This window comes from Eptesicus fuscus, chromosome 3 (genome assembly GCF_027574615.1).
Source record: "Eptesicus fuscus isolate TK198812 chromosome 3, DD_ASM_mEF_20220401, whole genome shotgun sequence".
NCBI lineage: Eukaryota > Metazoa > Chordata > Mammalia > Chiroptera > Vespertilionidae > Eptesicus > Eptesicus fuscus.
The window spans coordinates 6,423,231-6,436,316 of record NC_072475.1 but is presented as its reverse complement, the minus strand read 5'-3'; the positions used below and the strand labels follow the sequence as shown (position 1 = coordinate 6,436,316).

The 13,086-nt window shown below is 62.2% G+C and overlaps 1 protein-coding gene across 2 annotated transcripts in view; it reads right to left on the bottom strand.

Moving 5' to 3' along the window:
* The window catches only part of MX2 (MX dynamin like GTPase 2), a 33,299-nt gene extending 23,598 nt beyond the window's left edge, over positions 1-9,701 (bottom strand). Inside the window, exons 1-5 of one of the 2 annotated variants that reach the window (XM_054713557.1) lie at positions 9,611-9,701; positions 8,991-9,095; positions 4,901-5,204; positions 4,234-4,426; positions 2,810-2,950 (exon numbers count right to left, since the gene is read on the bottom strand). In XM_054713557.1, coding sequence (XP_054569532.1) covers positions 2,810-2,950; positions 4,234-4,426; positions 4,901-5,161 — 595 coding nt within the window. In that variant the 5' untranslated portion in view covers positions 5,162-5,204; positions 8,991-9,095; positions 9,611-9,701. Of the gene's footprint in view, positions 1-2,809; positions 2,951-4,233; positions 4,427-4,900; positions 5,205-8,990 lie in introns of both variants that reach the window. The other variant, XM_008145694.3, reaches the window with a different exon arrangement.
* Positions 9,702-13,086: the final 3,385 nt, after the last annotated feature.

Below are 13,086 nucleotides of genomic sequence, written 5' to 3'. Positions count from 1 at the left end.
GGAAACACTTCCTGCTTTAGTCATCCTTTCATGGAGGATGTAATCCAGTGTAACATCTGTACAGAAAATCACTCCTTATCTAAGTGTGCGGCTTGATGGGTATCCCGGCTGAACAGGCGTGACCAACACCCGGAGAACACACAGGCGTGACCAACACCCGGAGAACACACAGGCGTAACCAACACCCGGGTGGAGGACAGAACCTGGCAGCCCTCCGAAGGCCCTCCTGCTCCGGCCAGTCCTTAGCCCCCACCAAGAGTGACCACTCTCCTGGCCACAACCTGCATTCCCTCCTTTTGCCCACGTTCGAACTTCATATGTGGTTGAGCAACTGGATTTGCTGATAATACGGCATTTTCGATACAAGAACAAGAGTTTCACGTGGCCCCGTAAATGGAATCCTAAGTGCTCCCTCACGTCCAGCTGCTTTCACTCAACATTACGTTGGTGAGAGTCACCCATATCGGTGCCTGTAGCTGAGGGACCCCGCGCTTGGGTCAGGCCCACTGCTGAGGGATCTGGGCGTCCCCAGTGAGCTGCCACGGACATCCTAGAACCTGGCGCTCGGGGCCCGTCTGGCTGGGGGGTGCCCGGGGCGAGAGTCCAGGGTGCACGCCTCCAGCCTGGGCAGATATTGCCAGTCTTCACAGTGGCCGCACCAACTTACATCCCACCAGCAGCAGACGGCGGTCCAGAGGCTCTTCTGCAGATGCCTCGGCCTCGAGAGCTTGCTTCTCACACGCCCTCACCCAGCACCGTTCCCCAGCGTGCACCAAGCACCTCTCTGTGTGTGTGCGCACCCACGGAGCTCAGGACAGTGTCAGCGAGCACTGCGGGACGCGAGGGCACCAGGCAGTCCAGAGCTGGTGTAATTTCAAGCTAGGAAACCTGCCAATGGAGGGTCTCGAGCAGCTTCTGTATTGGGGGCGAGCACCAGAATTGGGGCCCGGACCTCTCCATGTGGAAAGGATGCCTCCGGTGAACCTCAGGTGCGGGGTTCTCGGGAGGTGAGCCCAGAATGTCCTGTGAGGGCCTCCCCCTGGAATGCCGAGTTCTTCGTTTGCTAATACACAGAGCCTGTCCTCCTGGGACTGAGGTGGTCCCTGCAGAGATTCTTATTACCATCAGGTCCCTGTTTCTGCCCGGCTGACACTGGAGTGAGAGCAGGCAGGGGAGAAGCCACCGGGGGGACGGCAGGGCTGGTGTCGTGGGCGGCAGTGACTGCCAGGGGCCCTCTCAGGGTGTGGAGTGGGCTCAGGAGCCTTTTTATCGCTCCGTCGTTACCTAACAGCAATCGCGGGCTTTGGTAAACTGTGTTCAAAGGCCCGGTGATGGCTGTGCCTCCAGAAATGACGGGTGGCTGGGATCTGTGTTGGGGAAGCTGCATGGAGACGTGGCCACCAAGTGGCTGCTGGGGTTAGTTTAGAGCAGCGACCTAAGACACGGGTGACCAGGACAGCTGGGGGGTAGGGTGGGGTCCTGTGGGGACACTTTCCAGGGTGGGGGAGTTAACTGAGAAGCAAAGAAAGAATAGGAAGTAGGTGGAAGGGACAGTATGAGAGGCAGGGGCACCAATAGGAGGAAGTGCATGGGAAGAAGAGAGGGTGCTCCCTGGGAGGAGGGGAGGGTGCTCCCTGGGAGAAGGGGAGGGCGCTCCCTGGGAGGAGGGGAGGGTGCTCCCTGGGAGGAGGAGAGGGTGCTGCCTGAGAGGAGGAGAGGGCGCTCCCTGGGAGGAGGAGAGGGTGCTCCCTGGGAGGAGGAGAGGGCGTCCCCTGGGAGGAGGAGAGGGCGCTCCCTGGGAGGAGGAGAGGGTGCTGCCTGGGAGGAGGAGAGGGTGCTCCCTGGGAGGAGAGGATGCTCCCTGGGAGGAGGAGAGGGCGCTCCCTGGGAGGAGGAGAGGGTGCTCCCTGGGAGGAGGGGAGGGCGCTCCCTGGGAGGAGGAGAGGGCGCTCCCTGGGAGGAGGAGAGGGCGCTCCCTGGGAGGAGAGGATGCTCCCTGGGAGGAGGAGAGGGCGCTCCCTGGGAGGAGGAGAGGGCGCTCCCTGGGAGGAGGAGAGGGCGCTCCCTGGGAGGAGGAGAGGGTGCTGCCTGGGAGGAGGGGAGGGTGCTCCCTGGGAGGAGGAGAGGGCGCTCCCTGGGAGGAGGAGAGGGCGCTCCCTGGGAGGAGGAGAGGGCGTCCCCTGGGAGGAGGAGAGGGCGTCCCCTGGGAGGAGGAGAGGGCGCTCCCTGGGAGGAGGAGAGGGTGCTCCCTGGGAGGAGGAGAGGGCGCTCCCTGGATGGAGGAGAGGGCGCTCCCTGGATGGAGGAGAGAATGCTCCCTGGGAGGAGGAGAGGGTGCTCCCTGGGAGGAGGGGAGGGTGCTCCCTGGATGGAGAAGGAGAGGGTGCTCCCTGGGAGGAGGAGAGGGTGCTCCCTGGATGGAGAAGGAGAGGGTGCTACCTGAAAGGAGGAGAGGGCGTTCCCTGGATGGAGGAGAGAATGCTCCCTGGGAGGAGGAGAGGGTGCTCCCTGGGAGGAGGAGAGGGTGCTCCCTGGGAGGAGGAGAGGGTGCTCCCTGGGAGGAGGAGAGGGCGTTCCCAGGGAGGAGGAGAGGGCGTTCCCTGGGAGGAGGAGAGGGCGCTCCCTGGGAGGAGGAGAGGGCGTTCCCTGGGAGGAGGAGAGGGTGCTCCCTGGGAGGAGGGGAGGGCGCTGCCTTGAGGAGCTTAAGAAGCCCTAAGGCCCAGGAGGAGCTGGAGGAGGCGGGACAGTGAGGGGAGCAGCCCCAGCAGCAACCATAGCCCCCACCCCCACCCCCTCCCCACCGCCTCACCTTTATGTATTTCCCTCTCCACCTGGGAGGGGTCCTGCAGCTGGAGCTCGGTGCTCCGGTAGCTGATCTTCCCCGTCCACTGGGCGTCTCCTGCCAGCTGCTTCTTCAGCTTTAGCACCAGCGGACATCTGGTTACGATTCCTGAGAGAGAGGTTCCCAACACCCCGGTTTCCTTTAGAAGCTGTGTCCCAGGCGCCCTTCCCTCTCACCGCTCAGGAGCTGCCCGTGTCCCCAGAGGCCTCGCCTGAAGTGTCTGTCCCTGTGTAGGGCCCGATCCAGGCCCCCACTCACCACCCGGCCCTAAAATCACCTCGGACCCTGGCACTGGCCTCTGGACCGCGTGCGTCCAGGTGGCAGCTCAGGGCAGGGAGAGATGGAAGCAGCGATCCACCCGAGAGGGGCACCCAATCCTCCCGGGATGCGGGAGAAGGCAGCGAGAGCCTGGGGGGAGCTGGACACCCCGAAGGAGGGTCCAAGGGGCATCCAGGGCTGGTTTTCGAGGTCCCTGGTGGCGAGGGCGGACCCCCCGACGCAGCTGGAGCCAAAGGCTGGACTGCCCTGAACCTGCGGGCTGAGGCCAGAGTGTCTGCAGGTGGTGAGTGAGCCTGTCTCCTGAGGGAGGGCCATCTCCTCACCCGCCTGGGGTTGCCCTGGGCCACATGCCTGCCACTGGCATGCAGGCTCCCACACTGGCACCCCTCTCCCCAGAACGCTGAGCCCAGGGCAGCGGCGTGTGTCCCAGACTCTTACTCTCAGGCATCAGGTGCTGGCTAATGGGGACCTCAGAGGACCCCCTGACCCCCAGGCGCCTGGCGTGCAGACTACTATTGGGGGCTGTGCCGGGGGTGGGGGGCGGGCAGCCCCAGTGGGGTGACATTGGTGCCTCCTAGCCCCTGGGTCTGCTGGGGTCTGGCGATGGCAGTGCTGGTGGGAGCCAGGAGCCAGGGAGAGGCCAGGAGGGGCCTCCATCTACCCACTTTGAGGATACTGTCTCTCCTGCTTTCCCCATTTGCAATTATTTTACTAAATTGTACAACAGCTTCTTTTTATGTTTTTTCAAGGAACACACATGATCCTGGCTAATCGCTTCTGCAAACATTGAGTAAATTCCTCAAAAGGACTTCGCATGTCGCCCGAAACGTACAAATTCAACCTGATCTAAGAAGAAATGCTCTACATTCCCTGGACCGCAAGGGAGAAACAGCAGGGCCCGGGACCTGGACTGACAGGGCCAGCGACAGCCATCGCCACGTGACCGTGGACTTGGAGACCTAGGGGCAGCTGGTGTGGTCCCTGTCCGCCCCCCCTCCCCCGCCCAGGCTGTGCACTCCAGACCTAAGCCATCCAGGGCCTGCAGGCGCTGCCCTCCCAGTGGCCTGACACCACTGGTACCCAGAGATGCTTTGTGGCCCCTCTGCGCTTACCGCTGCCTCTGGGAAGGGCGACGCCCGACAGCGCCTCCAGCACGGAGCTCTTGCCCGAGCTCTGGTCCCCGATGACGGCGATGGCGGGCAGGGCCAGGTCCTGCTCCACGCCCAGGGCCCGCAGGGAGTCGATGAGGTCGATGCAGGGGCGCACCTTCTCCTCGTACTGGCTGTACAGGTTGTTCTCCAGCCCCTGGGAGGGGCAGAGCAGAGTTCACACCCCTGGCCTCGAATTTGGCCATCAGGAGGCCCCTGGGTTCTGTTCCTACGGAGGCTTTGCTTCTGCAGAAGCGGGGGTATTTAGCTGAGGCTGGAGGGGCCTGACGGAGCAGAGAGAAGGTGCCCAGGCAGGGCAGGAGGGGAGCTGGGCCCTGGGCCCTGGGCCCTGGGGGAGGGTCCGCAATCGTGACGGTAGCAGGAGGAGCGGGAGGAAAAGCTCCCGGAAGGGGATCCCAAGACATGGAACAGCATGGAACAGAAGCCCCGATGCACGCCGAGGAAGGTCCCCGCGGCCCCAGAGACTGGAACGTCCCTAGTGTTCGCGGGCTGTGTCTGCAGAGCTGGGGACACAGCTGTGACGTGGTGGTGGAGGTCTCCCCTACAGCCCCGTCCTTCCTCCGCTAGTGGCTAGAACGCGCCCTTCCAGAACGTTCTCCCTCCCACTCACCTTTGTCGTCTGAGGGCCCCTGGTTTCTCCCGGCACCTGAGGGTTCAATGTCATCAAGTTGAAGTTCTTGGTGAGGAAGGCTGGGTTCTTCTCTCCCAGTTGGGGAGAACCCATAAAGTTGGGGGGAAACCTCATTTGTCCCGCTGGGGCGCCGAATGGCGATGGCTGCTGTGGGAAGAAACTCATTTCTGCCTTTGGAGAGGGCGGGGAGGGGGGCAGGTTGTGCCTCGGCTGCTGCCCAGACTTGTGGCTTTTCGGCATCAGCTGATGGCCAGAGGAGCCGGCAGGTGCTTCTTGGCGAGCTCTGCAGAGACACAGACAGGGTGGCCCCAAGTTGCCCAGGCTGCACCTCGCCAGCCCCAGCACAGCCCCCCCGCTTCCCTCTACACACAGACTCGGGGAGACCAGGATCCCCACATAGAGAGTGGGGTTTCCATGGGCCCCCAGGGCTTGGGGATGAGAGGCAGGGGGCTCCACGTTATCCTGGAAGAGTGAATGTCCCCTGCCACGTGGAGACACCTGTGGCTCAGGAGCAAACAGGGGACCGTTAGGTGTGGGGAGATGGGAGGCAGCATCCCCCAGGCCCCTGGGAGCCAGCACCTGCCCTCCCGCCACTGATGGTCACCCAGGCCCGGTCAGACCCAGGGGAGCCGGGAGGGGTGCTGCGGCCTGCGGTCAGGTCCAGGCAGCCCTGCCAGAACAGCTGGTGCCGGAGGGCCGCTCCGAGACAAGACACTCCTTGTGGTGGCTGCTTTTCTGCATGTCCCACGTCAAGAAACGGAAGGCAGGAAGGGCCTGAACTGGTTATGTCAGGACTCAGACCCCCGCCCACTCTCGACAAGAGCCCTTCCCCCAGCCCACGAGAGAGAGCCTGAGTGTCCTGCACTTGGTGCTGCCCCAGCCTCGCGCACCGTCCGTCGGGGCCGCCGCCACAAAGAGCACAGACCGGGCCCAACAACAGGGTGTGTTCCCACCCGGTCTGGAGGCTGGAGACCAAGATGGAGGTGTGGCAGGGCTGGCTCCCTGTGAGGCCGAGGGTGCCCCTGCTCAGGCCGCTGCCCTGGGCTGCAGGCGGGGGGCCTGTGTACTGCCTCCAGGAGGGGTCAGGCGGAGTCCCAGCAGCCGGGCATGCTTAGCGCTCCTTATGCTCCTCGAGGGCCCAGACAGGTGCTCGCTCCGCTCCCTCAGTCACACCGGCCCGGGTTTCATATGAGATGCGCAGGGAGGTCAGACAAGTCAGGCTACTGGGATGCGGTCAGAAATGCCGTCTGGAACACCGCCCTCCTCCCGGGCCTCTGCCTTTGGATTTTTTATTTATTTATTATTTTTATTTTTTTTTTACTATTTTGTGTTTTGAGCTTCCCACAGGCCTCACTGGTCCCTGAGGAGTCTTGGTGGGTCTGAGAGGCCTGAATCCCGGCACCCCGCATGCACTCCCAGGCCTGTCTGGCCTCCAGACATGCCCGGCCCAGGTCGGCTGAGGGCCCCCACCCAGTTCGCTGCTAAGCAGAGAGAACTGCCCTGAATTAACAACATTCCCTCCCCTGACGGGGCGGGGCGTCCCTGTGGAAGCTGTACGACCTCGACCTCGACCTCGACCTCTCGGGCAGGCCTGTGGGAACAGTGTGTCTCCTTTCCTACCAATAGGGATTCGTTTCCCCTCCCGGCAGAATAACAACAAAACCCGGCTGCTGAGTTGTCATCCTCGTTTCCAGGGAGAGGAAGGAAGATGTGACTGCCTAACTCCGTGGTCGGCAAACTGCGGCTCTCGAGCCACATGCGGCTCTTTGGCCCCTTGAGTGTGGCTCTTCCTCAAAATACCACGGCCTGGGCGAGTCTATTTTGAAGAAGTGGCGTTAGAAGAAGTTTAAGTTTAAAGAATTTGGCTCTCCAAAGAAATTTCCATCGTTGTACTGTTGGTATTTGGCTCTGCTGACTAAGGAGTTTGCCGACCACTGGCCTGACCCGTGCTCCTCTGGGAAGGGCAGGGAGCAGCTAACGGCCATGCTCCCATAAGATCTGCCCAAATCGGGTGTCATGGGTGACCGAGTGGCCCGCACCTGGAGAAAGTTCCCTAAATAGCGCCCAGGACTTGGCAAAGGCCGGCCGCTGGAAGAGACAGGGAGGACTCTAGGGCGTCGCAGGAGGCAGCCCACCCGCACCTCGGTCTCCCACGTCCAGCCTGCAGAGCTGGGAGACAGACAGCAGGTTTCCATTGTGTAAGCCGCTGAGCCATGGCACAGGAGTCCCAGGACACTAACCTTCCAGGGTTTAGACCTAACCTGCTCCCCGCAAATGCCACTGTTTGCTGGGGAGACCTGGCATCAGTGTCTCTAAGTAAAAACCCGAAGGCGTAATCATTGGACACAGAAATCAGTGCCTCGTTCCTCAGGACAGCGAGTTTTCCAGCCCATCTCTGAGGTGGCTGTGCCTCCAGCTACCACAGCGGAGAGCGCCTGAACCCGGAGACCAGGCCACGGGGCTCCGATCTGACACCAACACCCACGTGTGTCCCCCCTCCTTGCACCCTACCCCCCCATGGCATTAATGCTCTCTGCCTGGAGACAGCACTGGATCCCACGAGACTGTTCCTGCCCATCCCTCCCTCCCCCCAATCCACTTCTGACGCCAAGGGCAGGGCCAGGTTGTCACCAGTGTTTCTGACCAACTGGCTCTGGATCAGAGGTCCGAGGACCCCATCCTTGGTTCTGAACAACTTGCTACAGGGGCTCACAGAACCCAGAGAAACACGGTACTTACAGATCACTGGCTTATCATAGAAGGATGTAACTCAGGAACAGCGCACGGAAAGCCACACCGGGCCCGGCGTGGGGGAGGCACCGGCCTGCCACGTCCTCTCCAGATTCGCTGCCCTCCCCAGACTTCCACAAGTTCACCAACCAGGGAGCTCTCCGAACCCCGAACCCTGTCCTTTGGGGGTTTTACGGAGGCTTCGACGCAGAGGCGCGATTGGTGCAATCATCGACCATCCACCATCGGTGAATGAGCTCCCTGGCCTGGAGGTTGGGGGTGGAGCTAAAAGTTCCAACTGCCCAGTCACAGGGCTTGTTCCCAGGCGACCAGCCCGGTGCAGCCCAGACAGAACCTCATCAGGAACAGAAACAAAGACCAAAACATAGACTGTATTTCTTCCCCCCCTACCCCCCCAATATTTGTATCTATTGTGAAATGGTCACTGTAGTGTGCCCCCCCCCCCCCACGCTGGGCTGCCAGTTGTGAATGTGATCCCCCCCACGTCCCGCGTGGTTCAGGGTTCGGGTTCTGGAGGAGGCCGCAGGCAAATGAAAGAGACTAGAAAATATTAATTTGGGAATCTTGGGGGCCAGGCCGGAGGGCAGCTCAAGAGGAAGGACTCTGCTTTGCTCTGGCCTTGCGGACCCTTTTATTCAGGTTTGGGATCCACCTATAGCCCTTTGGCAGGCAATTTCCAGTAACAGCTCGAAGATAGCCCATCGGCAAGGATTTACGTAAGACTAAAAGGTGGAAGTTGCTTCAGCTCCCATTGTCTCGACTAGACAGTGGGGGCAGAGCTCTGACCTGTCCGAGCTCAAGGTCCCCAGCCTTCCGGGTCCCTCGTCCACACCTCTCTGCTAGTGAAGACAAGGGCGGCTTCCGACAGGTGACCACAGTACCAGTAAGTCCAGCTAACCTCCATCCCATACACGGTCACAACCTCTGCTTTTTTCTTGTGAAAAAAGAGGACTTGTAAGATCTTCTCTTAGCAACGTTCAAGTCCTCAGTCCGGGATCCTTAACTGTGGGGATGAAGCGGGCAGCCTGGTGATTCTTTCTTATCATAAATCACAGGATCGCCCGCACAACTGCACAAAGCCCCACCCCAAAGCCACCCCTTCCTGGCCACAGCGCCTTGAGCCAGATTCTGGAAGGGCGGCCCCCAGGGGCTCCCCCAGCAGCCACTCCTTCCCAGCGTCAACATGTCAACACGGGTCTCAGTGAGCGACACAGGGCAGCCTCAGAAGCTTATCTGTTTGCCTCCTGCCTGGGGCACCAGCCCGGTTTCCAGGAAATCCTTCCACAAGCTAAGGCAGCCCTCCCGCGGCGGCCCTCACCTGTGAGCCTTCACGACGGCAGGACGGAGACTCCTCAGATCAGCCCTCTCTCTTCCAACGCTTCCTTTTATTTGGTGGGTGAGCCACTCCTCCCCCGAGCTTTTCCTTCACAACAGCCAGAGAAACGAAACCTCAGAAATGACGCTGACGGCCACAGAAACGAAACTGAAGAGTGGATGGGTTCCGGGAGGGGTGGGGGGGGCCTCTGATGAATCCCCCCGGAAGCGGGGAGCCGGTGAACTGAGAGGGCCCGGTCCCAGCCCCCCGCCCCCCTGCCCCCCACCAGCCGGATGCTGGGCTCCAGGGCAGGGTCCATCATCTGCATTGCTAACAAGTTTTCGGAGGAGGCTGCCCCCGGGACCTAGAGCTGGGACGTCCAAGACACTTTCCGCGAAGGTGGAAATCCCCTGTTCGGAGGTCACGGAGCACCTGCTTGCGGCCAGGCCGCCGAGGAACTGCGTTTGACTGGTTTCTTCTAGTGAATTTAAAAGCCCCTGGATGTGGGCTCCATTCGGGACCTCGCGGGACGGGACGTTCACTCAAGTATATGCTCTGACAGCTCTGAGCCGTCCTGCTGGCGTCATGCCTGAGCCCACCAGACAGAGGCCCCCCTCGGCCACCTTCTCCGGGTGGTGGGGGTAAGGGCTCCGAACCCTCACAGGGAAGTGCGCAGATCGGCAGCACAGCCCCGCGCGCCTCGCTGGCTTCCCCTTTAGGGACGGTTCCCGAGAGAGTTCGAGAGTTCGGGCTCCTGCGGTTGGACCGGGAAAGGGCGGGGCCCAGGCCTGACCCGGGCTCCAGGCCAGGAACTCCAACCCCAACCCTAACCCTAAATCTGCCCGGAGCCTGCCAGCCGGCTCGTCTCCAGTTACTTCATCGGCCAAAAGTCAGGGGGTCCCGCCCCCTCGTCCCAAACGCTTCCCTCTGTGCAGGGAGTGGGGAGACCTGGACTCTCCCCTCTGTGGGGGGGGGGGGGGTGAGGGGAGTGGGGAGACCCGGGCTGTCCCCTCTGTACGGGGAGTGGGGAGACCCGGGCTCTCCCCTCTGTGGGGGGTGGGGAGTGCGGGGGGTGGGGAGACCTGGGCTCTCCCTTCTGTGGGGGGTGGGGGTACGGGGAGTGGGGAGACCCGGGCTCTCCCCTCTGTGGGGGGTGGGGAGACCTGGGCTCTCCCTTCTGTGGGGAGTGGGGGGGTGCGGGGAGTGGGGAGACCCGGGCTGTCCCCTCTGTGGGGAGTGGGGGGTGCGGGGGGTGGGGAGACCCGGGCTCTCCCCTCTGTGGGGGTGGGGAGTGCGGGGGGTGGGGAGACCTGGGCTCTCCCCTCTGTGGGGGGTGGGGAGACCTGGGCTCTCCCTTCTGTGGGGGGTGGGGGGGTGCGGGGAGTGGGGAGACCCGGGCTGTCCCCTCTGTGGGGAGTGGGGGGTGCGGGGGGTGGGGAGACCTGGGCTCTCCCTTCTGTGGGGGGTGGGGGAGTGCGGGGCGTGGGGAGACCCGGGCTCCCCCCCACTAGAGCCCTTGGCGCAGGCGGGAGGAAGCAGGCGCCTCCGTCCGTGTCCACTCCCATCATTCTTTCGGAAACTTTGTGAATTAAGAAAAGGTCATATCCAGCACCTCTTTGCTCACGCACTTACTTCTTGAGAGAAGGCACTCAGGGGCTTACAAACGGCCAAAGCCCTGGCTCAGGAGCCACGGGGAGTCGTCGCGGTCTGGCCTGCAGGATCCAGTGCTGTCCTGGCCTCCCCGGGAGGGACCAGAGTCCAGGGGCAGACAGGACGGCTCCAGGAAAGACAGTGTCCAAACCCCAAACCCAACTGAGGGAACGGGAACGTCAAGTGGGCTTCACCTAAGGGTTCGTGCATGGGCGGCAGCCACCTCGCGGGCAGAAAGGAGCTCCCGGCGGCTGCACAGGATGGACGGCTCTGCAGACAGAAGGGGAGGGAGAAGGGCGTGGGGATCGCCGCGTCTGTCTTTGGGGGGCTGCAGGGGTCTCAGGCAGATGCCCTCACTGCTGCCCAGGACACCCCAGAACTGCGGTCAGATTGGGTGCGAAGGCTCCGTTTGGTGCCGTGGGCTGAGCGCTAGTGACCCCCTGGGGCCTGTTGTTTCTTTTTCTAACAGAGGGCGCCTGGGAAGCTGGACAGAGTGATGCCAGCTTCACAAGCACACCTGGGGACCCTCCCTGCCCCCCCAAACAGTCGTCCCCCCCAGGCACTTCCCTCGCCCGGCGGCCTCTGCAGGAGGGACAAGTCCCTGCACACTCACACGGCACGCGGGGGCCTTGCTGATGCGGGTGACAAGCCCGGGAAGGAACACCACACCACACGCAGCATCGGCGTGCAGGGCGGTCTGCCCCATGTGGTCACAAGCCCCGGCCACCTGAGCCACAGCGCAGCCCCTCAAAGGGCCCCTCCTTCCCAGTCTGCGCTCTCAGCGCACCAAGGCGACCCGGCAAACGATGAACGAGGCGGAGGGGACCCCGAGTCCTGTGGGCGGGCGAGAGATCTCAGCGGTGGGTGTTTGCTCCAGCCGGGCTCAGTGGCAGAGAGGGGCTCAGTAGCAGAGAGGGCACGTCGGGGTCCACGCTCACTGACCCCTCGCCCTCTGTGCCCACCTGCTCCACTGGGGGTCACCGTGGCCATCACAGGCTGGCAAGGTCTTGTCGGCCCTCCTGAATGGTGCCCCCCGGAGACTGGCTTGGGGCTGGCAGTGCCCATGCCTTTGGCTGCAGTGAGACAAGGGCCCACTCAGGGGTGGGGGTGTCTCAGCTGGTGGCACCCTTTCCTCGGTCAAGAACAAGCTCTGCTGTCAATGTTGTGGTGTCCAACGTCCAGGAATCTTGGTGACAAAAGCACGGAGAGGGGTCGGGAGATGACTGTCTTCCCAGGCCCTGGCCCCTCCCTCTGTGGAGGCAGGTGCTCCCAGCCCCGCCCCGTGCTCTCCCTCGAACCCGCACGGGGAGGGGGTCTGCAGCCCTCTGGGGGGGGGGGGGGGGGGGAGAGGGAGGACCTCACCAGCTCTGCCTGCCCTGGGGTGGGGGACTCTGGGCTTGCCGCCCATCTAAGTCTCGTTCTCCTGGCAGCACGTTTCCTCTGATAACAGACTTTATTTTTCAGCTCAGTTTCGGTTCACTGCAAAACTGAGCAGAAGGCACTGAGATTTCCCTGCACAGCCCCTGCCCTCCCACACCACAGCCTCCCTGTCAGCAGCCCCGGGGCAGGGCGCTTGCCACATTCCACGGCCCTCAGTGACTCATCACCATTGCCCAGAGTCCCCCCAGTTTGCAAAAACATGTGGCCACTGCCTGGCTGGTGTGACTCAGTGGTTGAGTGTCGACCCATGTGGCAAGACATCACCGGTTCGATTCCCCGTCAGGGCACATGCCGGGGTGGCAGGCTCAATTCCCAGGACGGGGCGTGCGGGAGGCAGCCGATCGGTGTTTCTCATCATTGCTCTATCTCTCTATCCCTCCCCCTTTCTCTCTCTCTAAAAATTAGTCAACATCTATTTTTTTTAAAAGTAAAAACATGTGGCTACCGTCACAGCATCATCTGGAGTAGTTTCACTGCCCTGAAGGTCGCTGTTGCTTCCTGTCCCCTCCGCCCAGCCCCCACTCCTGCTCTGTGCAGCTCCAGCCTCCCAGGGCTTCAGGCTGTCCATCCAGTGGGTCGCTCAGGGGTCCGGGAGCCCAGAAAGGAGATTGCTTCCCACCCTGACTCCTGCCCAAAGGGCTTGCCAGTAAGGGGCAGGCCCAGAGCGGAGCTGGGGGAACACCCTCACCCCATCAGTGATCCCCAGGCTCTGAAGGCAGAGGCCCCAGCAGGGGTGATGCAGATGTCACATGGCAGTGTTCAGGAATGTCAGAGGCCACCTGCTGAATGAAGTAGCGGGAGCCGAAACCGGTTTGGTTCAGTGGATAGAGCGTCTGTCTGTGGACTGAAGGGTCCCGGGTTCGATTCTGGTCAAGGGCACGTGCCTTGGCTGCGGGCACATCCCCAGTGGGAGGTGTGCAGGAGGCAGCTGATCGATGTTTCTCTCTCATCGATGTTTCTAACTCTCGATCCCTTTCCCTTCCTCTCTGTGAAAAATCAATATAATATA